A 24,014-nucleotide genomic window follows, 5' to 3' on the forward strand; every position below is an offset into this window, starting at 1 on the left:
TAAATTTAGAACCTTCCTTAGGGGTGCACGCAAGTGGGGGTGCACGCTAGCGTCCCATAAGCAAAGCGTCACAGAAGATAAGCGTCGTGATACCGCAGTTATTCCATGGCAGTTAGTCAGGGCAGGAGTCAGGTAACCCACACTCTGCACTCACTTCTATCCATGTGCTTTATTCCTATCCTCCTATGTTCCCTTGCAATCCACATTCACCGCCCAATCCCCCCTCCATCACGACTCGTATACATCAGCTCCCCTCTCCTTCCCTCTCCCATGTACAGCTCCCATGCACTTCTCACCTTCCTGAAAAACCTCAGTCCATCTTACCCAAACAGACTGCATAAAAAAACTTCATACAATCCCAAAAGCTACTTGCTTTTTATCTTCCTACTCCTGCTGATATCAGGAGACATCTCCCCAAACCCCGGTCCACCATCCACCAACCTCAACCCCTACCCTACCTCACATCGAAACCTTAATAATCTTACTAATATTATTTGCACTCCTTCATCTCCTCCTTCTTTTAATTGTGCCCTTTGGAATCCATGGTCTGTATGTAACAAGCTTCCTTTCCTGCACAATTACTTTCTGAAAAACTCTGAATCTGCTGGCCCTCACGGAAACCTGGATTCAGGATTCTGACACTGTCTCTCCTGCTGCCATTACCCATGGTGGCTTACAATTCTCCCATTCCCCGAGACCAACAAACAGACCTGGTGGTGGAGTTGGCATACTCCTGTCCCCACAATGCACTTTCCAGGTCATCCCCTCAGTTCCATCACTCTCATTCCCTTCTTTTGAGGTCCACACAATCAGGCTCTTTCGTCCCCTCTCCCTCAGAGTAGCGGTCATATACCGGCCCCCAGGCTCACCCACCCGCTTCCTGGACCATTTCTCTGCCTGGCTGCCGCACTTCATGTCCTCAGAACTACCAACCCTTATCCTGGGAGACTTCAACATCCCCATTAACAGCCCCACTTCCACATCTGCAGCCCAGCTTCTGTCACTAACCACTTCTCTCGGCCTCTCACAGCTCTCAACCTCTGAAACACACAAAAACACCCTGGACCTGGTATTTGCCCGGCTCTGCTCAATCTCCTACCTAGATAACTCACCGCTTCCCCTCTCTGACCACAACATTCTCTCCTTCACACTCACATATCCTCGCTCACCCCAGCACCCTCCTACACACCATTCAGTCAGAAATCTACAAGCCATTAACCCTCTTACACTTTCAGACTCCCTACGCTCATCATTGTCCCCAATCTCTTCCTTTTCCTGTCCTGATCTGGCTGTACATCACTTCAATGACACTCTTAGAAGCACCCTTGACCAAGTAGCTCCCCTCACCCTCAGAACCTCCAAACACAGAATAAAACAGCCCTGGCTTACATCGCAAACCCGATTTCTCCAGCGATGCTCTAGGTGTGCTGAACGCTTATGGAGGAAAACACGCACACCAGAAGACTTCATACACTTCAAATTTATGTTAAGAACCTATAACTTTGCCCTTCACTTCGCTAAACAGACCTACTTTACCACTCTGATCTCCTCACTATCCAACAACCCCAAGAAACTTTTTGACACCTTTCACTCCCTCCTCAGGCCAAAAGCACAAGCCCCTATCACAGATATTTGTGCTGGTGACCTGGCCTCCCACTTTATAGAGAAAATAGACAATATCCGTCAGGAAATCCGCTCCCAACAACTAAGTTCAGTGACTCCCATCCCTCCCCTCATTGCCCCTGGCTCACTCTCCACATTCGATCCCATCACAGAAGAAGAAGTCTCCAAGCTCCTCTCCTCTTCTCGTCCGACTACATGCACTACCGACCCCATTCCCTCACATCTCCTCCAGTCTCTCTCTCCAGTTGTCACAAGTCACCTAACTACAATCTTTAATCTCTCCCTCTCCTCTGGCATTTTCCCCTCCTCCTTCAAACACTCTATCATTACTCCATTACTAAAGAAACCCACCCTCGACCCATCCTGCACAAACAACTACAGACCGGTCTCCAATCTCCCCTTCATCTCTAAAGCGCCTGATATACTCCCGCCTTACCCGTTACCTCTCCACTCACTCCCTCCTAGACCCTTCACAGTCCGGTTTCCGCCCCCTACATTCGACAGAAACTGCACTCATCAAAGTGACCAATGACCTTCTGACAGCAAAACGTAATGGTGACCACTCTCTGCTCATTCTTCTCGACCTTTCTGCAGCTTTTGACACTGTTGACCACCCTCTCCTTCTCTCTAGGCTCCAGTCACTAGGCATTAAGGACACTGCTCTCTCCTGGTTCTCCTCCTATCTTTCTGACCGCTCCTTCAGTGTTCTGTTCTCTGGCTCCACTTCATCTCCTCTTCCTCTCACTGTTGGGGTACCTCAGGGCTCAGTCCTTGGCCCCCTTCTGTTCTCTCTCTACACGGCCCCAATTGGACAGACCATCAGCAGATTTGGCTTTCAGTACCATCTTTATGCCGACGACACACAACTATATACGTCATCCCCTGACCTTACCCCCGCTGTACTACAGAACGCCACTGACTGTCTGTCCGCAGTCTCCAACATCATGTCCGCTCTCTATCTGAAACTCAACCTCTCCAAAACTGAACTTCTTCTGCTCCCACCATCTACTAACCTCCCTAAATCTGACATTTCCCTCTCTGTGGGTGGCACCATAATAACACCCCGGCAGCAGGCGCGCTGTCTGGGTGTTATGTTTGACTCCGATCTCTCCTTCACCTCCCATATACAATCTCTTGCCCGCTCGTGCCGCTTACACCTAAAGAACATCTCTAGAATCCACCCTTTTCTCACCATGGAGACAGCTAAAACCCTCACTGTCGCCCTGATCCACTCCCGCCTGGACTACTGTAACGCTCTATTAATTGGCCTCCCCCTCACTCGACTTTCCCCTCTCCAGTCCATCCTTAATGCAGCAGCCAGGGTCGTCCATCTGGCTAATCGTTACTCGGACGCGTCCGCTCTTCGCCAGTCGTTACACTGGCTACCCATTCATTACAGGATACAATTCAAAGTACTTGTTCTCACCCACAAAGCTCTCCACAGTGCGGCACCCCCATACATCTCCTCCCTCATTTCTGTCTATCAGCCTAACAGGCCACTGCGCTCTGCAAATGACTTTCGATTAACCTCTGCACTAATCCGTACCTCCCACTCTCGACTCCAAGACTTCTCCCGTGCTGCGCCAATCCTCTGGAATGCTCTACCCCAAGATATTAGGACCATCCATAATTTGCATAGTTTTAGGCGCTCGCTCAAAACACATTTGTTCAGAGCGGCCTATCACGTTCACTAATCAAAGTTATGTTATGTTTGTGTGTGTGTAGCCCATTCACTATCCCCATCTATTCCCCAACCCCTGAAGATGGCTGGACCATGATTGTAAATACATCATTGTAAATACACACCTGTACTTTGTATCTCCCCCTCCTCATTGTAGATTGTAAGCTCTCACGAGCAGGGTCGTCTTATTTTGCTTTAATTATTGTATTGTTAACGTTGTTACTTATGACTTTTGTGTTTGAAACTGTTAAACTCTAAAGCGCTGCGGAATATGTTGGCGCTATATAAATAAAGATTATTATTATTATTATTCCTCTTTTGTAGCACACTTGGCCCTTTTTTTGTGACGTTCTTCTCTTTGCAGTTTGAGGGACCTCATCTGGGAAATGTTACCCTGGTACAATACTGGCACCTTCGGTTCCAGAGATACTGAGGCCCTTGTCATGATTCCAATGGCAGGGAATCACAAAAGGACAAGCACCAACGAGCTCTAGGGTGATGGAACCTGAGCTGACCGCGACCCTAAACCTGAACACACAAATAACAATAGCCGGGGAACGTGCCTACGTTGATCCTAGACGTCTCGCACCAGCCGAAGATCTAACTTCCCCTATTAGAAGAAACACAGACCTCTCTTGCCTCCAGAGAAATACCCCACAGAAATAGCAGCCCCCCACATATAATGACGGTGAAATGAGAGGAAGGCACATACACAGTATGAAATCAGATTCAGCAAAATGAGGCCCGCTAAAACTAGATAGCAGAGGATACAAAAGTAAACTGCGCGGTCAGCAAAAAACCCTTCAAAAAACCATCCTGTAATTGCTTGAACTCATGTTCCAACTCATGGAACATGAGGAGCAATTACAGCCCGCTAGAGCAACCAGCAGCAAAGAAACAATTATATGCAAGCTGGACAAGACAAAAATAAATCAAAACGTGGAACAAGAAAATCAAAAACTTAGCTTGTCCTGAAGATTACTGAAGCCAGAAGCTGAGGTAACAAAACACTCTGATAACCTTGATAGCCGGCGGGGAAATGACAAGAAAGCCCGGTTAAATAGGAAACTCCCAAATCCTAATAGAACAGGTGGACACCAGAGACAGCAGAACACAAATCACCCAGTACCATCAGTAACCACCAGAGGGAGCCCAAAAACAGAACTCACAACAGTACACCCCCCTTGAGGAGGGGTCACCGAACCCTCACGAGAACCACCAGGGCGACCAGGATGAGCCCTATGAAAAGCGCGGACCAAATCATCAGCATGAACATCAGAGGCAACCACCCAAGAATTATCCTCCTGACCATAACCCTTCCACTTGACCAAATATTGGAGTTTCCGTCTGGAAACACGAGAATCCAAGATCTTCTCCACAACATACTCCAATTCTCCCTCCACCAGCACCGGAGCAGGAGGCTCAGGCGAAGGAACAACAGGTACCTCATACCTCCGCAACAACGACCGATGGAACACATTATGAATAGCAAACGATGCCGGGAGATCCAAACGAAACGACACAGGGTTAAGAATTTCCAAGATCCTATAAGGACCGATGAACCGAGGCTTGAACTTAGGAGAAGAGACCTTCATAGGAACAAAACGAGAAGACAACCACACCAAGTCCCCAACACGAAGTCGAGGACCCACGCGGCGACGGCGATTAGCAAACTGCTGAGCCTTCTCCTGGGACAACTTCAAATTGTCCACCACATGACTCCAAATCTGATGCAACCTATCCACCACCATGTCCACTCCAGGACAATCAGAAGGCTCCACCTGACCAGAGGAAAAACGAGGATGAAACCCCGAATTACAAAAGAAAGGAGAAACCAAGGTAGCAGAACTAGCCCGATTATTAAGGGCAAACTCGGCCAGCGGCAAAAAGGTAACCCAGTCATCCTGATCAGCAGAAACAAAACACCTCAAATAGGTTTCCAAGGTCTGATTAGTTCGCTCCGTCTGGCCATTCGTCTGAGGGTGGAATGCAGACGAAAAGGACAAATCAATGCCCATCTTAGCACAGAACGTCCGCCAAAATCTAGACACAAACTGGGATCCCCTGTCAGAAACGATGTTCTCCGGAATCCCATGCAAACGAACCACGTTCTGGAAAAACAGAGGGACCAACTCAGAGGAGGAAGGCAACTTAGGCAAGGGTACAAGATGAACCATTTTAGAAAAGCGGTCACACACAACCCAGATGACGGACATTTTTTGAGAGACAGGGAGATCCGAAATAAAGTCCATGGAAATGTGCGTCCAAGGCCTCTTCGGGATAGGCAAAGGTGACAACAATCCACTGGCTCGAGAACAGCAAGGCTTAGCCTGAGCACAAACCTCACAAGACTGCACAAAAGAACGCACATCCCTAGACAAGGAAGGCCACCAAAAAGACCTGGCCACCAAGTCTCTAGTACCAAATATTCCAGGATGACCTGCCTACGCAGAAGAATGGACCTCAGAGATGACTCTACTGGTCCAGCTATCCGGAACAAACAGTCTCTCAGGCGGACAACGATCAGGTTTACCCGCCTGAAACTCCTGCAAAGCACGTCGCAAGTCTGGGAATACGGCCGACAAAATCACCCCATCCCTAAGGATACCAGTGGGCTCAGAATTTCCAGGGGAGTCAGGCACAAAACTCCTAGAAAGAGCATCCGCCTTCACATTCTTTGAACCTGGCAGGTATGAAACCACAAAATTGAAACGAGAGAAAAACAGTGACCAACGAGCCTGTCTAGGATTCAGACGCCTGGCAGACTCAAGGTAAATCAGATTTTTGTGATCAGTCAAGACCACCACACGATGTCTAGCACCCTCCAGCCAATGACACCACTCCTCAAATGCCCACTTCATGACCAAAAGTTCCTGATTACCCACATCATAATTCCGCTCAGCGGGCGAAAATTTTCTAGAAAAGAACGCACATGGCTTCATCACCGAGCAATCGGAGCTTCTCTGTGACAAAACCGCCCCCGCTCCAATCTCGGAAGCATCAACCTCAACTTGGAAAGGAAGCGAAACATCAGGCTGACGCAACACAGGAGCAGAAGAAAACCGGCGTTTAAGTTCCTGAAAGGCCTCCACAGCCGCAGGAGACCAATCAGCAACATCAGCACCCTTCTTAGTCAAATCCGTCAAAGGCTTAACAACACTAGAAAAATTAGTTATGAAACGACGATAAAAATTAGCAAAGCCCAAGAACTTCTGCAAACTCTTAAGAGATGTAGGCTGCGTCCAGTCACAAATAGCCTGAACCTTGACGGGATCCATCTCAATAGTAGAAGGGGAAACAATATACCCCAAGAAAGAAATCTTCTGGACTCCAAAGAGACACTTTGAGCCCTTTACAAACAAGGAATTAGCCCGCAGGACCTGAAACACCTTCCTGACCTGCTGAACATGAGACTCCCAGTCATCAGAAAAAACCAAAATATCATCCAAATACACAATCATAAATTTATCCAGATATTCACGGAAAATATCGTGCATAAAGGACTGGAAGACTGAAGGAGCATTAGAAAGTCCGAAAGGCATTACCAAATACTCAAAATGGCCCTCAGGCGTATTAAATGCGGTTTTCCACTCATCACCTTGCTTTATTCGTATAAGATTATACGCACCCCGGAGATCAATCTTAGTGAACCATTTAGCCCCCTTAATGCGAGCAAACAAATCAGTCAACAAAGGCAAAGGATACTGATATTTTACGGTAATCGTATTCAAAAGACGATAATCTATACAAGGTCTCAAGGACCCATCTTTCTTGGCCACGAAAAAAAAACCTGCTCCCAAAGGGGACGAAGATGGACGGATATGTCCCTTTTCCAAGGACTCCTTAACATAATCCCGCATAGCAGTATGCTCTGGCACTGACAGATTAAACAAACGACCTTTAGGAAATTTACTACCAGGAATTAAATCTATAGCACAATCGCAATCCCTGTGAGGAGGAAGCGAACTGAGCTTAGGCTCCTCAAAAACATCCCGATAATCCGACAAAAATACAGGAACCTCAGAAGGAGTAGATGAAGCGATAGAAATCGGAGGTGCATCATCATGAACCCCCTGACATCCCCAGCTTAACACAGACATTGTTTTCCAGTCAAGGACTGGATTATGAGTTTGTAACCATGGCAGACCAAGCACTAGAACATCATGTAAATTATACAACACCAGGAAGCGAATCACCTCCTGATGAACGGGAGTCATACGCATGGTCACTTGTGTCCAGTACTGAGGTTTATTCATAGCTAAAGGTGTAGAGTCAATTCCCTTCAAAGGAATAGGGACTTCCAGAGGCTCAAGACTAAACCCACATCGCTTGGCAAATGACCAATCCATAAGACTCAGGGCAGCGCCTGAATCTACATAGGCATCGACGGAAATGGATGATAATGAGCAAATCAGAGTCACAGACAGAATGAACTTAGACTGTAACGTACTAATGGCAACAGACTTATCAACCTTTTTTGTGCGTTTAGAGCATGCTGATATAACATGAGCTGAATCACCACAATAAAAGCACAACCCATTTTTCCGCCTATAGTTTTGCCGTTCACTTCTAGACTGAACTCTATCACATTGCATTGTCTCAAGTGCCTGTTCAGAAGACACCGCCAAATGGTGCACAGGTTTGCGCTTTCGTAAACGCCGATCAATCTGAATAGCCATAGTCATAGACTCATTCAGACCCGTAGGCGCAGGGAACCCCACCATAACATCTTTAATGGCCTCAGAAAGGCCATCTCTGAACTTTGCAGCCAGGGCGCACTCATTCCACTGAGTAAGCACTGACCATTTCCGAAATTTTTGACAATATATTTCTGCTTCATCTTACCCCTGAGAGAGAGCTAATAAAGCTTTTTCAGCCTGAATCTCTTGGTTAGGTTCCTTATAGAGCAAACCCAATGCCAGAAAAAACGCATCCACATTAAGCAACGCAGGATCCCCTGGTGCCAATGCAAATGCCCAATTTTGAGGGTCACCCCGCAGGAAAGATATAATAATCTTAACCTGCTGAGCAGGGTCTCCAGAAGAGCGAGATTTCAAAGAAAGGAACAGCTTGCAATTGTTCCTAAAATTCAGAAAACTAGATCTATCTCCAGCAAAGAACTCTGGAATAGGAATTCTAGGTTCAGACATAGGAGCATGTACAACAAAATCTTGTATATTTTGAACCTTAGCAGCAAGATTATTCAAGCTGGAAGCTAAACTCTGGACGTCCATGATAAACAGCTAAGGTCAGAGCCATTCAAGGATTAAGAGGAGGAAAAAAAAAAAAAAAATCAGCCAGGCTGCAATTAGGGCTAGGCAGCAACCTCAGAGGAGAAAAAAAAAAAAAAAAAAAACTTCCTCAGACTACTTTTCCTCCTACTTCAGCCCAAACATTTTGTGGCCGGCTATACTGTCATGATTCCAATGGCAGGGAATCACAAAAGGACAAGCACCAACGAGCTCTAGGGTGATGGAACCTGAGCTGACCGCGACCCTAAACCTGAACACACAAATAACAATAGCCGGGAAACGTGCCTACGTTGATCCTAGACGTCTCGCACCAGCCGAAGATCTAACTTCCCCTATTAGAAGAAACACAGACCTCTCTTGCCTCCGGAGAAATACCCCACAGAAATAGCAGCCCCCCACATATAATGACGGTGAAATGAGAGGAAGGCACATACACAGTATGAAATCAGATTCAGCAAAATGAGGCCCGCTAAAACTAGATAGCAGAGGATACAAAAGTAAACTGCGCGGTCAGCAAAAAACCCTTCAAAAAAACATCCTGTAATTACTTGAACTCATGTTCCAACTCATGGAACATGAGGAGCAATTACAGCCCGCTAGAGCAACCAGCAGCAAAGAAACAATTATATGCAAGCTGGACAAGACAAAAATAAATCAAAACGTGGAACAAGAAAATCAAAAACTTAGCTTGTCCTGAAGATTACTGAAGCCAGAAGCTGAGGTAACAAAACACTCTGATAACCTTGATAGCCGGCGGGGAAATTACAAGAAAGCCCGGTTAAATAGGAAACTCCCAAATCCTAATAGAACAGGTGGACACCAGAGACAGCAGAACACAAATCACCCAGTACCATCAGTAGCCACCAGAGGGAGCCCAAAAACAGAACTCACAACAGGCCCTATCCTTTCTCACTTCCAAATTTTAGAACCGTGATTAATACCTCCTGAAACTGAAGGAATGTGTTTATCTGACGAGCACATTGTGATAGCATATAAGAGTTATAAATTGCCGTCTGTATGATGTGCACAGCCAGCTTTTTGTACCACACCTTAGTTTCCCGCATGGCACTGTAAGGTTGGAGAATTTGATCAGAGAGATCAACTCTCCCCCCCATGTTCTTATTATACCCCAGGACACATTCTGGCTTGGGGACCTGTGAAGATGTATCTTGTACAGCATTGAGGGTACTACCATTACCATGTATTGGGCTCAAGAAAAGGACATCCCTCATGTTGTTGCTATCACTCTTTGCTCTCACTCTTTCTGAGTCGCTGCCCAATTAGCGACCTATGGAGGCACTTGAAGAATGAGATGCTGGTGTAGAAATTATCCTTGTAGATGTAATAACCCAGATCCAGCAATGGGTGAACCAATTCCCACACAATTTCCCCACTCACGCCCAGGGTAGGGGGCATTCGGGGTTCAATCCGAGTGTCCCTTCATTCGTTAATCCTGAATCTGTGGCGGGTATTGACGGAATTTAAGCCTTCCCTTGGAGTGTATTAGGGACTAGTCTACACAGATGTCCCTTTCGGAAAGGTACACCTAAGTAAATTTGTTTAATGACTGACCTAACTTTAAAAAGTCAGTCAAAGTTGGGATAATCTCGGAGTGGACACTATGCATTATTGTTGTAATGCAAAAATTTGAGAATGTCCTCAAAGCATGCATGGGTCATCGCCATGCAAAAAATGGAATGTAATACTATAAAATATCCACACTCCAATACTGCAAATATTTTGCATAAGGCCCCAAAACGTCATTAATTAAACTATGAAGTAGTTTTTTCGGAGCATAATTGTTGGGTATATAAATTTGTCTGGGCCACAATGAGATTTACAAAATCCTCAGTGAAAAAGACTTTGAAAGGCAATATCTGTGAGGTTGTCAGTATCAAATTGGATTCCGGATTGGTCCACATAACCTTCAGGAGTTGGAGTTCACAGTAAGTCACTAACAAGTGGCGCTGACCCATTTTCAGTCCTGGGGTATCTGGGTGGTTCATCCTCCCCCTCACTATTGGTGTCAGGTTTGAGGAAGGCGTATACCTCCTTGACTGAATACACTCGGCTGGGAAGAGCAGGACATTTTATTTTTTCACACGGGTGGCTTGTGTATGTGTGTGTAAGTCTGTAGTGTTTTTAAGTGTATTGTGTAAAAAAATGTATTCTGCTGTTTAGTGTAAACTGTATTGAGTTAGAATAAACTTTATTATATTAGAAGAGAAAAAGAAAAGGAGACAAAAAGAATAGAAAAAGAAGAATAGTAAAATGATAGCATAAAAGAGCAGAAAATAAAAAAAATTAGTGTGAAAAGAACATACCAAACGAACGTCAGTAAAAACAATTACTGAGCACCAACACTAACTATAATTGCTAAGAAAATGACTGTAATATAACAAATACCATAGTAATATTCACTAAATTTCTGTAGCTAAACATATATTTGTAATGTACTATGCAGACGTCAGTAAAACAATTTCTCAGTGCTCACCCGCAACTAATTGACACTAATTGACACTGCAGTGTGTCTTCAAGAAAATGGCGTCGGAAAGCGCGGACTGCGAAGGCGCCGATTCCGGCACCAGGAGGAGCAAGACAATGGCGCCGGAAAGGTATGGCGTAAGGAACAACTTGCTATGGCGGCGGAAAGGAATGGCGTACGTAATAAATTGCTGTGGCATGAATTGCCACAGCATAATCAGGGCGGAAATATGTGGACGATGTCCCCCTGCTCCCGACCCCCTGCCCCCGGCAGTCCGCGCCTTCCGGCGCCAATTTATTTTTTTCCTGACAATATAATGTAATGCTAGGAGCGTCGCGCCTGCGCAGTCTATAAAGGCTTCGGACAGAGTGACGCTCCCAGCGTTATATTATAGATGTTAGTGAAAAATACTGTAGTATAAGCTAAGTATATTTTAGTAGATTTTGCTGTCCCTAGCAGCTAATTATTTTTTTTGCAAAAAAAAACCTGAGAAAAATTGAGCACACATAGCGAACAGTGATGTACGGATATAGGGATATACTTGATGTGTTTTGAGGAAAAATACTGTGTACTTGCACTTTTGGCACAAAAATGGCACTCAACAAGCAGAAGGGGGAGAGGGAAATGAAATTTAAGAGAAGATATTGTGGTGGTCACAAAAGTGAATCACACACAGCACATGACAGTAGCAGGAGAAAATGGCTCTAGAGAGCAGAAGCAACAGCAGAAGGATTCACTACAAATTCCAAAGGGCTGACGACACAGGTTTTCATGTCTGCATGTTGTTCCTGACTGGAATTGAGACATGCATTTTAAATTTAAAGATTTGACTCTGGTTGGTCTGCACAGATTGACCAATCACTGCGAACGTGGCGTGTAGGACCTCTACCTTGTCACTGGGGGTCCTCATAGTGATTGGTGCTGTCAAAGACACCAATCAGCATGGACTACAAATGATAGATGCATTTTTTTTATTTTTTAACTGCTGCAATTGGCCAGTCGCATTTGAGTGGCCAATTGCAGTGATCGCAGCAGGTGGGACCACCACCGTGTCTACAAAGGATCCCCACAGTAATTGGTGCTCTTACAGACAAAACCAATCACCACTGATTACCAATGTGAAAAGCATTTTTACCTTGTTTAAAATACTGCTGCGATTGTGCAGTCACAAGTACGTTCAATGTCGGGAAGGCGTTAAAACTTATTACTGTGTTAGTCTCCATAGGGGACGTGAACCTACAGTTTCTTACAAGCTCACAAACCCATAGTTTGTAAGCTTGCGAGCAGGGCCCTCACTCCTCCTGGTATCTGTTTTGAACTGTATTTCTGTTATGCTGTAATGTCTATTGTCTGTACAAGTCCCCTCTATAATTTGTAAAGCGCTGCGGAATATGTTGGCGCTATATAAATAAAATTATTATTATTATTATTATTATTATTATTATTGTACTATATACAGCAATAATGCAGTATTGTTTTATATGGTAAAAATGACAGTCTCCTTGATGGCTAGCTACAGAAGAGATGACATGACAGGTATGTGGGCCTTGAGCCAGCCCCTGTCTGTCATAGTAGATCATCCCCTCTTCAATTGTATTGAGAGGGTGTGGAGGGCAATCGAACTGATATACAAAATAGATTGCTGCACTTCAATGCAATGTCGATGATTGACAGTGTCATAAAAGAAGTTAACAGTAGTGACTGGACTTCAAAGTCCCTGACACACTTCATGATATATATGTCCATCATGGAGCATGAAGGGGTTAACAGTTGATCTGTGGGGGTGTCAAATGTCAGATCTTCATAAGTCTGATATAATTTGAATAGGTCATCAATATTATATGCCCTGACAAACCTTTAATTATGACTCCGCTTAAATTAGATTTCCTCCTACATTATCTACCATAATAAAATGAATAAACATCTCACCTCTTCCTGCTGATTTTGCAAATACTGTGAAGGTGTCAGTTCTTCTAAGTTTTTCATTTCCACTAGTTGGCTGGATTCTTGCATCAGTGATGTCTTAAAAACAAGTTTCAAAATGGTCTTAGTAAATGTGGTAGAAAAACCTACATGTACAAACATTATAGGCCAGGTTCACATCGCGTTTTAGGTACATATCGGTGACTCAGTTAGGGCTTCCACCTGGATTTCTGAAAGACAGTATTTGGGTGGAAACCAAGATGGAGTAATTAACTTTAATGAGGCATATGAGGAATGAGGAGATTAGTGCAGACACAGTATGAGAAGTGGAGGGGATTAGTGCACACACAGTATGAGGAGAGGGAGGCTTGTGTTGACACAGTATAACAAGTGGGGGTTGTGCAGACACAGTAAAAGGAGTGGAGGGATTGGTGCAAATACAGTGAGGATTGGGTGGATTAGTGTGGGCACAATATAAGGATAGGAAGGGATTGTGCAGACAGTATAAGGTGTGGGGAGCTTTGGTGCAGACAGTATGAGGAGAGAGGGGAATGGGTGCGTAAACAGTATGGGGAGCAGAGATGCATGAGAAAATAGTATGGAGAGTGAGGGGGAAATGTGTGAAGAGGGAGGGGGAGATTGATGTGGACACAGAATAAGTAGTCAGAGGAGGATTGATATGGATACAGTATGAGGATGGGGTTGTGGGGGATTGGTGCAGACACAGTATGAGGAGCAAGGGGGAGTGGCATGTACACAATATGGGGAGGAGGACCTGTGAGGATACAGTATGGGGAGTGTGGAATATGTGAGGAAACATAATAAGGAGTGGGGTGAAAACGGTATGGAAACAGTATGAGGACTAGGGAGGTATGATGATATAGTATGGAGAGTAAGGGGTGAAATATATGAGGAGACAGTATGAAGAGGGAATTGGAAAATGTGTAGCTATTTATGAAGAGGGAAGGGGGAATGTGTAGCTGTTTTCTTCAGAAGCAAAGTGCATAATAAACTCATCTGTAGAACTGCAAAGAACAAAGAACTATTAATGTACAGTCATGGACAAAATTTTTGAGAATGAGACAAATATTAATTTTTCCAAAGTCTACTGCTTAATTTTTTCTAATGGCAATTTGCATATACTCCTGAATGTCAGAGTGATCAGCTTATCAGCAATTACTGTACTTGCAAAGTCAATATTTGCCCAGAAAATGAACTTTAACCCCCAAAACACATTTCAACATCATTGCAGTCCCGCCTTAAAAGGAGCAGCTAACATCGTTTTAGTGATTGATCCATTAACACAGGTTTGGGTGTTGATGAGGACAGGGCTGGCGATCAATCAGTCATGATTAAGTAAGAATGACATCACTGGACACTTTAAAAGGAGGCTGGTGCTTGATATCATTGTTTCTCTTCAGTTAACCATGGTTATCTCTAAAGAAACACGTGCAGCCATCATTGTACTGCACAAAAATGGCCTAACAGGGTGTTAGGGCTAGCGGAACGCACCAAATAATAAGACAGATAGAGTATGGTGCGTTCGCAGCCCGGGGTCCACCGTGCAGAGATGGAACCTGCTGCCAAGTAATGACGGACTATATGGCGGTACTCATAAGTATACACACGTGGGTTAAACTTCACCCAGCGTGAAGGAAGCGATCCTGTTGCGTCACAGGACCGCGGTACCGCACATAGAGCGCGAGCAAGTAGTCAGCGAACTCAACCCCAACTAGGATTGAAGTCCGATTAGACCCTTGCTGGCACAACACCGCAACTGGGTGTGTAAGGAAACTAAATAGCAATATTAAGGCACAAGAGTGCATGCGGTGCCGCACTGACGAACGCCACTAACCACCCAGGCTTGGGTAAGGAAAGCACAGAGGAAGTGCACGGCGCCGTACTGGCGGTCACAGCAACTGGACGCTGTAATGTGTGATTCGTGCTGTAGGATAAGTCGGGCGCTAGATAGCAACCATACACCTTCCGCGAACAGACATTCAATAGGGTAGGGGTATCCAAGGACGACTTGCACTCACAACATACACACATTAACAATTGTACACTAGCGCATGGCCGTGCGGTCATGCGCAGTTTATATAGTTGCAGCACAGGAAGTGGCCATAGAAACCATCCCCTTCCAAGACCTGCCAAGAGGACCAATGGAATGTGCTGCAGAGCCTGAGCACATGACCCTCGATCTCCAACGGGAGATCTTGCCCTGGGCATGCTCAGTGTGTGCAGACAAGGACTTAGTCCCAGAGAAGTCTGCTCGCTGCTGACCAGCACTGGCTTTAATGGCAGAAGCTGAAGAAGCAGCAGTAACTCTCTGTACAGAGTGAGACTGAGCAAGACGCTGGGACCGACGTCCCTGCTGAGCAGACTCCACTGCGGCTGGATAAGAATGGGAGACCGCAGCGGAGATGGCTCGAGATTCCCCCTGTGCAGAAGCGGGAACTCGAGACCTAACATTACCTCCCCTCCTAGGGCCCCCCCCCCCTCCTTGGGCCTCGCTACGCTCGAAGGCAGCAATGAGCTGTGGGGCCCGAATGTTTTCAGCAGGCTCCCATGACCTGTCCTCTGGGCCATAACCCTTCCAATCCACCAGATAGAACTTTTTGCCGCGTACCACCTTGCACCCCAAAATAGCGTTCACCTCGTAATCGTCCATAGACGAACCCGATGTCCCGGCAGATGACTCGGAAAACCAGGACATGTATACGGGTTTCAAGAGGGACACATGAAAGGTGTCGGTGATACCCAAGCGTGGAGGAAGAGCCAAACGGTAGACCACAGGATTAACCCGTTCGAGAACCTTGAAGGGACCCAAGTAGCGAGGAGCAAACTTAGTGGACTCAACTCGCAGCCTGATGTTACGGGCGGAGAGCCACACCAAGTCGCCAGGAGCAAAGGTCGGAGCGGGGCGCCGATGAACATCGGCGGAGGACCTCATTCACTCCTTGGAGGCCCGAATGGCATCCTGCGTGCGGTCCCAAATGTCCCGTGCCTCCACAGCCCAGTCTGCCACCCTGGAGTCAGCAGAAGACACAGGCATGGGCACAGGAACACGCGGATGCTGGCCGTAATTTAGGAGGAATGGAGTCTGACCGGTGGAGTCGGCTACGGCATTTGTTAAGTGCAAACTCTGCCCACGGTAGCAAGGATGCCCAGTCATCCTGCCTGGCAGAAACAAAATGTCGTAAATATGTGACCAAGGTCTGGTTGGCCCTCTCTACCAACCCATTCATCTCGGGATGATATGCCGAAGAGAGATTCAACTCAATACTGAGTAGACGACAAAGCTCTCTCCAGAATCGAGACGCAAACTGGGGACCCCGGTCACTAACAATTTTGTCTGGCATACCGTGTAGGCGAAAGATATCCTTGACGAACAAGACAGCCAACGCCCGTGCAGAAGGAAGCCGTGGAAGAGGCACCAAGTGCACCATTTTGGAAAAATGGTCAGTGATCACCCAGATAATGGTGCAGTTACGAGACTTGGGTAAGCCCACCACAAAGTCCATCCTGACCATCTCCCAGGGCCTGTCCGCCACCGGCAGAGGATAAAGCAAACCAGCTGGCCGTTGCCGAGGAGTCTTGTTCTTGGCGCAAGAGACACACGCCCGAACATACTCTGCGACATCACAAGCCATATGCGGCCACCAGTATGTCCTCGCCAGTAACTCAGATGTCCTTTTGGTACCAAAATGTCCACCCACCCTGGACGAGTGTGCCAAAGAGAGAACCTCCGGTCGCAAACTGGATGGAACAAAAGTCTTGCCCAGGGGCACAGACTCTAGCGAAACTGGGGCCACAGTTCTCAAGCTCTCGGTGGGGACAATAAGCCGAGGCTCCTCCTCCTCCTCCGCAGATGACACAACGGAGCGAGAGAGAGCGTCGGCCCGAATGTTCTTCTCCCCAGAAAGAAAATGGAGGGTGAAATGAAACCGGGAGAAGAATAAGGACCATCTGGCCTGGCGAGAATTCAACCGCTGGGCTGTCTGCAGGTACACCAAATTTTTATAGTCTGTGAAGACTTGGAAGGGAAAACGTGCTCCCTCCAAGAGATGTCTCCACTCCGAGAAAGCCAACTTCATGGCTAGCAACTCCCTGTCCCCGATGGAATAATTCCTCTCTGCTGGTGAGAAGGTCTTGGAGAAAAAGAAGCAAGGATGCTTCCGACCTTGAGCATCCTTTTGGAAGAGGACTGCTCCAGCACCAACAGAAGAGGCATCCACCTCCATGATAAATGGCTTATCAACATCGGGGCGATGTAGGATGGGAGCGCTAGCGAAGTGTGACTTTATAGAGTTAAAGGCCTTGGAGACCTCCTCAGACCACAATTTGGGATTCGCCCCCTTCTTGGTGAGGGCAACCAAGGGAGCTACCAAAGTTGAGAAGTGCGGAATGAACTGGCGATAATAATTAATGAACCCCATAAAGCGCTGCACCGCTTTAAGAGAATGGGGTTCCTGCCAGTCCATCACAGCCTGTAGTTTGGCAGGATCCATAGCCAATCCCTGGGCAGAGATGATGTAGCCCAGGAAAGGTAAGGACTCCTGCTTAAACATACACTTCTCCAACTTGGCATAGAGGGAGTTTGCCCGTAGGAGGTCGAAGACTTTGCAAACATCTCTCCGGTGGGAGTCAATATCTGGAGAGTAGATGAGAATATCATCCAGATAGACTACGACCGAGGTGGAAAGCATATCCCGGAAGATATCGTTCACAAAGTCTTGGAAAACGGCTGGGGCATTACAGAGCCCAAAGGGCATCACCAGATATTCATAGTGCCCATCCCTGGTGTTAAAAGCCATCTTCCATTCGTCCCCCTCACGGATGCGAATCAGGTTGTAAGCACCCCGCAGATCTAGTTTAGTAAATACCCTTGCTCCCCGAAGCCTATCGAAGAGCTCAGATATCAAGGGCAAAGGATACTTATTTTTAACGGTGATGGCATTAAGACCCCTGTAGTCTATGCATGGACGCAATTCCCCATTCTTCTTCTGCACGAAGAAGAACCCTGCCCCAGCAGGTGACACTGACTTCCTAATGAATCCTCTTGCCAGATTTTCCTGGATGTACTGTGACATTGCCTCCGTCTCCGGGAGAGATAGCGGATAGACTCGACCCCGGGGAGGCTCAGCACCAGGCAAGAGATCAATAGGACAGTCATAGGGGCAATGGGGCGGAAGGATCTCCGCCGCCTTTCTGGAGAACACGTCTGCATAAGACCAATACTGCTTGGGGAGAGAGGAAAGATCTGCGGGTACCTCTGTAGTAGCAACCTGAACGCACTCCCTCTGACACCTACCCCCACAAGATTCGCCCCATCCCAGGATTCTGCCAGAGGACCACTCGATATGAGGAGAGTGGTACCGTAGCCAAGGTATTCCCAACAGGACCTCATCAATTCCCTCAGGAATGAAGAGCAGAGATATAATCTCCTGATGAGATGGCGACATGGACAGAGTAAAAGGGATGGTCTGGTGTGTTATCTGTGAGGGCAGTGTCGACCCATTCACCACTTGTACCGTTACTGGTTGAGCTAGCATAACCAGGGGTATTGCGTGACGTTGGGCGAAGGCAGAAGACATAAAATTGCCCTCCGCCCCAGAATCCACGCAGAGCTCTACCGAGTGGGAGAATGAGCCTATAGTAATTGTCCCCTTAAAGGACAATTTAGAGGCAAACGTCGCCGTGTCTAGTGTACCTCCACCTACTACCACTAGACGCTGCCGTTTTCCTCGACCGCTGAGAACATCTGGTGGCTAGATGTCCTGACTGCTGGCAAACATGACAGACCTTGAGTGCACAAGCGGTCCGGTACTTAGATCCCGCTTGTGACACTTCCCTGGCCTCAGGAACCAGGACCGGAGATTCCAGAGGTTTGGCGAAGGTAGGAGCCAGCCGAAACCTCTGCCTACACTGGGCTCGCTCTAACCTCCGCTCGTTAAAACGGAGGTCAATTCGAGTGGAGACAGTTATTAACTCCTCCAGTGTGGCAGGAACCTCCCTAGTGGCCAGAGCGTCCTTAACGTGGTCAGCCAGGCCCCTCCAAAATATGGGGATAAGAGCTTTATCCGACCAATCCAGCTCAGAAGCTAAAGTGCGGAATTGGACGGCAAAATGACTGACCAAGGACTCACCCTGAGTTAATGCCAGCAGTTGGAGCGCAGTATCATGGGTGACTTGAGGTCCTAAAAAGACCTGTTTCAGGGTGCTCAGAAACAGCGGAGCACTCTGCACCACATGATCGCCACGCTCCCACAGCGGCGTAGCCCATTCCAACGCCCTGTCCGACAAGAGAGACACTATAAATCCCACCTTAGCCCGCTCTGTGGGAAAACGTGCAGCCAGGAGCTCGAGGTGAATAGAGCACTGACTCACAAATCCCCTACAAAATTTGCTATCACCAGAAAATTTTTCTGGCAGCGGGAGGCGAGAAAATGTCGGAGCAGGGGTGGCAATGGACAGAGTTGCTGCAGCCACGCTAGCAGCCTGTACAGCAACTGCGGTAATATCCACAGCTGAGGTTGCGCTCTCAAGAGCCGCCAACCTACCCTCCAGCTGCTGGATATACCGCAAGGATTGCTGTTTGTCCGTCATTACTAGCCAGACCCTGGCGCTAGTGTAATGTTAGGGCTAGCGGAACGCACCAAATAGTAAGACAGATAGAGTATGGTGCGTTCGCAGCCCGGGGTCCACCGTGCAGAGATGGAACCTGCTGCCAAGTAATGACGGACTATATGGCGGTACTCATAAGTATACACACGTTGGTTAAACTTCACCCAGCGTGAAGGAAGCGATCCTGTTGCGTCACAGGACCGCGGTACCGCACATAGAGCGCGAGCAAGTAGTCAGCGAACTCAACCCCAACTAGGATTGAAGTCCGATTAGACCCTTGCCGGCACAACACCGCAACTGGGTGTGTAAGGAAACTAAATAGCAATATTAAGGCACAAGAGTGCATGCGGTGCCGCACTGACGAACGCCACTAACCACCCAGGCTTGGGTAAGGAAAGCACAGAGGAAGTGCACGGCGCCGTACTGGCGGTCACAGCAACTGGACGTTGTAATGTGTGATTCGTGCTGTAGGATAAGTCGGGCGCTAGATAGCAACCATACACCTTCCGCGAACAGACATTCAATAGGGTAGGGGTATCCAAGGACGACTTGCACTCACAACATACACACATTAACAATTGTACACTAGCACATGGCCGTGCGGTCATGTGCAGTTTATATAGTTGCAGCACAGGAAGTGGCCACAGAAACTTTGCTCTTCCAAGACCTGCCAAGAGGACCAATGGAATGTGCTGCAGAGCCTGAGCACATGACCCTCGATCTCCAACGGGAGATCTTGCCCTGGGCATGCTCAGTGTGTGCAGACAAGGACTTAGTCCCAGAGAAGTCCGCTCGCTGCTGACCAGCACTGGCTTTAATGGCAGAAGCTGAAGAAGCAGCAGTAACTCTCTGTACAGAGTGAGACTGAGCAAGACGCTGGGACCGACGTCCCTGCTGAGCAGACTCCACTGCGGCTGGATAAGAATGGGAGACCGCAGCGGAGATGGCTCGAGATTCCCCCTGTGCAGAAGCGGGAACTCGAGACCTAACACAGGGAAGAGTATCGCAGCTACAAAGATTGCACCTCAGTCAACAATCTATCGCATCATCAAGAACTTCAAGGAGAGAGCTTCCATTGTTGTCAAAAAGGCTCCAGGGCGCCCAAGAAAGATCAGCAAGCGCCAGGACCGTATCTTAAAACTGTTTCAGCTACGGGATCGGACTACCAGCAGTGCCGAGCTTGCTCAGGAATGGTAGCAGGCTGGTGTGAGTGCTTCTGCACGCACTGTGAGGCGGAGACTCTTTGAGCAAGGCCTGGTTTCAAGGAGGGCAGCAAAGAAGCCACTTCTTTCCAGAAAAAACATCAGGGACCGACTGATATTCTGCAAAAGGTACAGGGAGTGGACTGCTGAGGACTGGGGCAAAATAATTTTCTCTGATGAATCCCCTTTTCGATTGTTTGGGACATCTGGAAAACAGCTTATTCGGAGAAGAAGAGGTGAGCGCTACCACCAGTCTTGTCTCATACCAACTGTAAATCATCCTGAAACCATTCATGTGTGGGGTTGCTTCTCAGCCAAGGGAATCGGCTCACTCACAGTCTTGCCTAAAAACACAGCCATGAATAAAGAATGGTACCAGAATGTCCTCCAAGAGCAACTTCTCCCAACCGTCCAAGAGCAGTTTGGTGCCCAACAATGCCTTTTCCAGCATTATGGAGCACCTTGCCATAAAGCAAAGGTGATAACTAAATGGCTCATGGAACAAAACATAGAGATTTTGGGTCCATGGCCTGGAAACTCCCCAGATCTTAATCCCATTGAGAACTTGTGGTCAATCATCAAGAGACGAGTGGACAAACAAAAACCAACAAATTCTGGCAAAATGCAAGCATTGATTATGCAAGAATGGACTGCTATCAGTCAGGATTTGGTCCAGAAGTTGATTGAGAGCATGCCAGGGAGAATTGCAGAGGTCTTGAAGAAGAAGGGTCAACACTGCAAATATTGACTTGCTGCATTAACTCATTCTAACTGCCAATATAACCTATTGGTACTCATAATATGATTGCAATTATATTTCTGTATGTGATATAAACATCAGACAAACACTAATAAAAACCAGAGGGCAGCAGATCATGTGAAAATATAATTTTGGTGTCATTCTCAAAAATTTTGGCCATGACTGTATTGTATGTAATGTAGTCAGTAATTTGTTATTTATTTTCTACAATTAGTTATCACTGTTGCCCAGTTGATCTATAGATATTGACCAGTGGTATAAATGCATGTGTTTTCACATTTATTCTTATTGCTTTTTATTATGATACTTTTAATAATAACTAATAATATAGATTTGAAAGTTAAATGTAAAGTTTTTTGAATTCATAAACCCTGATGTTAAGTTGACTTACCGTATCTAATACACTACGGTTACATAAGCTCTTTTTCTGCTTCTGTATATGCAAAACAGCATCATGGGTAGTCAGGAAACAAAGTTCTGTCTTGATTACATCATTAAAAATCCCGCATCTTTCCAATTGTCTTAATACATTATCTGTTAGAGAGTGAAAATCAATTGGTATAGATCACTTGTAACTATGAAGCAGATACATTAGCACTTTTTTCTATAGCCACTTGGGTCTAGCTAAGAAAGGAGCTACAGTAATCAGCAACATGGTGGCTCAGTGAATAGCACTGTTGCTTTGCAGCACTTGGGTTCTGGGTTCAAGGAGTTTGTAAGTTCTCTTCTGTATTGTGGGTTTCATCTGGGTTTTCCTGTTTCCTCCCACAATCCAAAGACATACTTATATGAAATTTAGATTGTGAGCCCCAGTAATTCTAGGCTGACAGAGTCCCTTTAAAACGATGGCTTACTGGAAGTGTTGTGGCAGGGAGAAACTGAAATTGTATTCACCCTACCGCCCCTGGCTTCTATTTCACAGACAACCTGCTCTTCGGCATATATGTGCGTAGCAGGCCATCAATCAAAGTGCTGGGGAGTGATTGTGATAGAGAGGGATGACTGTAGCCACACTGTCAAAGATCGCAGCCCAGTGTGGTTGTATCTCAGATCCACTCGCTGTATCTTTGGAGCAAACAACCCTCTGCTGCCCCTATCGTCCGGACAATTCCGCGATTGCCTAACAATCAATTGAGGAAGCTGCAGGCTGTTTGCATTAATTGGCCGGTTATCGGGAAACTAAAAGTGAGATTATGGTATATACAGCTCCGATTCCAATGCATGGAATATATGTTCACTGCTCCAAAAAATAAAGAGAACACTAAAATACCACATCCAAATTAACACTGAATGAAATATTCCAGATGCAAATGTTGAGAACATTGAGAACAATGAAACGTAAAAATGATCAATGTTAATCAATATTAATATCCCATGGAGGTCTGGATTTGGAAAGATGCTCAAAATCAAAGTGGAAAATCAAATTACAGACTGATCCAACTTCAGTGGAAATGCCTCAAAACAAGGTCACACAATAGTGAGTAACCTCCACGGGCCTGCAATGCCTGGGAAAGCTCCTGATAAGGCGGCGGATGTTCTCCTGCGGGATCTCCTCCCAAACTTGGATTAAACCATCAGTCCACTCCTGGACAATCTGTGGTGCAACATGGCATTGGTCAATGGAACGAGACATGATGTCCCAGATGTGGTCGATTGGATTCATGTCTGGAGAAAGGGCAGACAAGTCCATAGCATTAATGACTTCATTATGCAGGAACTGCTGACACACTTTAGCCACATGAGGTCTAGCATTCTCATTGATCAGAAGAAACCCAGGTTCCAGGGTACCTGCATATGGTCTCACAATGGCAGTCAGAGTACCTCTGGGTAGCACACAGAGGTCTGAGGGACCCTCCAAAGAAATACTTCCTCACACCATCACTGACCCACTGCCAAACTGGTCATACTAGAGGATGTTGCAGACAGCAGAACGTTCTCCACAGCGCCTCCAGACTCTGTCACATGTGCTCAGTGTTAACCTGCTCTCATCTATGAACAGTTTAAAATGCCAATGTCGAATCTGCCAATCTTGGTGATCTCTGGCAAGTGTCAATGGACTTGCTCGATGTTGGCCTGTAAGCACAACACCCACTTGTGGATGTCGGGCTCTCATACCATGTTTCTGGCAGTTTGAGTAGACACATGGATATTAGTGGCCTGCTGGAGATCATTTTGCAGGGCTCTCTTGCTGCTCCTTCTGTTCCTCCTTTCACAAAGGAAGAGGTAGCAGTTCTGCTGTTAGGTTGTTGCCCTCCTACGGCCCCATCCACATCTCCTGGTATACTGGCCTGTCTCCTTGTATCTGCTCCACGCTCTGGACACTGTGCTGACAGACACAGCTACCTTTCTTGTGACAGCTCACATTTATATGCCATCCTGGATGAGCTGCACTACTTGAGAGAAACTTCTGTACTTTATAGACACCGCCTCATGCTCTTCAACAGTACCTCTACAGGTGAGA

General features: G+C 46.7%; 1 protein-coding gene across 1 annotated transcript in view; it reads right to left on the minus strand.

Annotated features, from left to right (window-relative positions):
- LOC138676120 (pendrin-like) overlaps positions 1-24,014 on the minus strand; it is a 105,270-nt gene that overhangs the window by 6,311 nt on the left and 74,945 nt on the right. Inside the window, exons 18-19 of the mRNA XM_069765058.1 lie at positions 21,945-22,087; positions 12,971-13,063 (exon numbers count right to left, since the gene is read on the minus strand). Coding sequence (XP_069621159.1) covers positions 12,971-13,063; positions 21,945-22,087 — 236 coding nt within the window. The remainder of the gene's footprint in view (positions 1-12,970; positions 13,064-21,944; positions 22,088-24,014) is intronic.

This window comes from Ranitomeya imitator, chromosome 4 (genome assembly GCF_032444005.1).
Source record: "Ranitomeya imitator isolate aRanImi1 chromosome 4, aRanImi1.pri, whole genome shotgun sequence".
Classification (NCBI taxonomy): domain Eukaryota; kingdom Metazoa; phylum Chordata; class Amphibia; order Anura; family Dendrobatidae; genus Ranitomeya; species Ranitomeya imitator.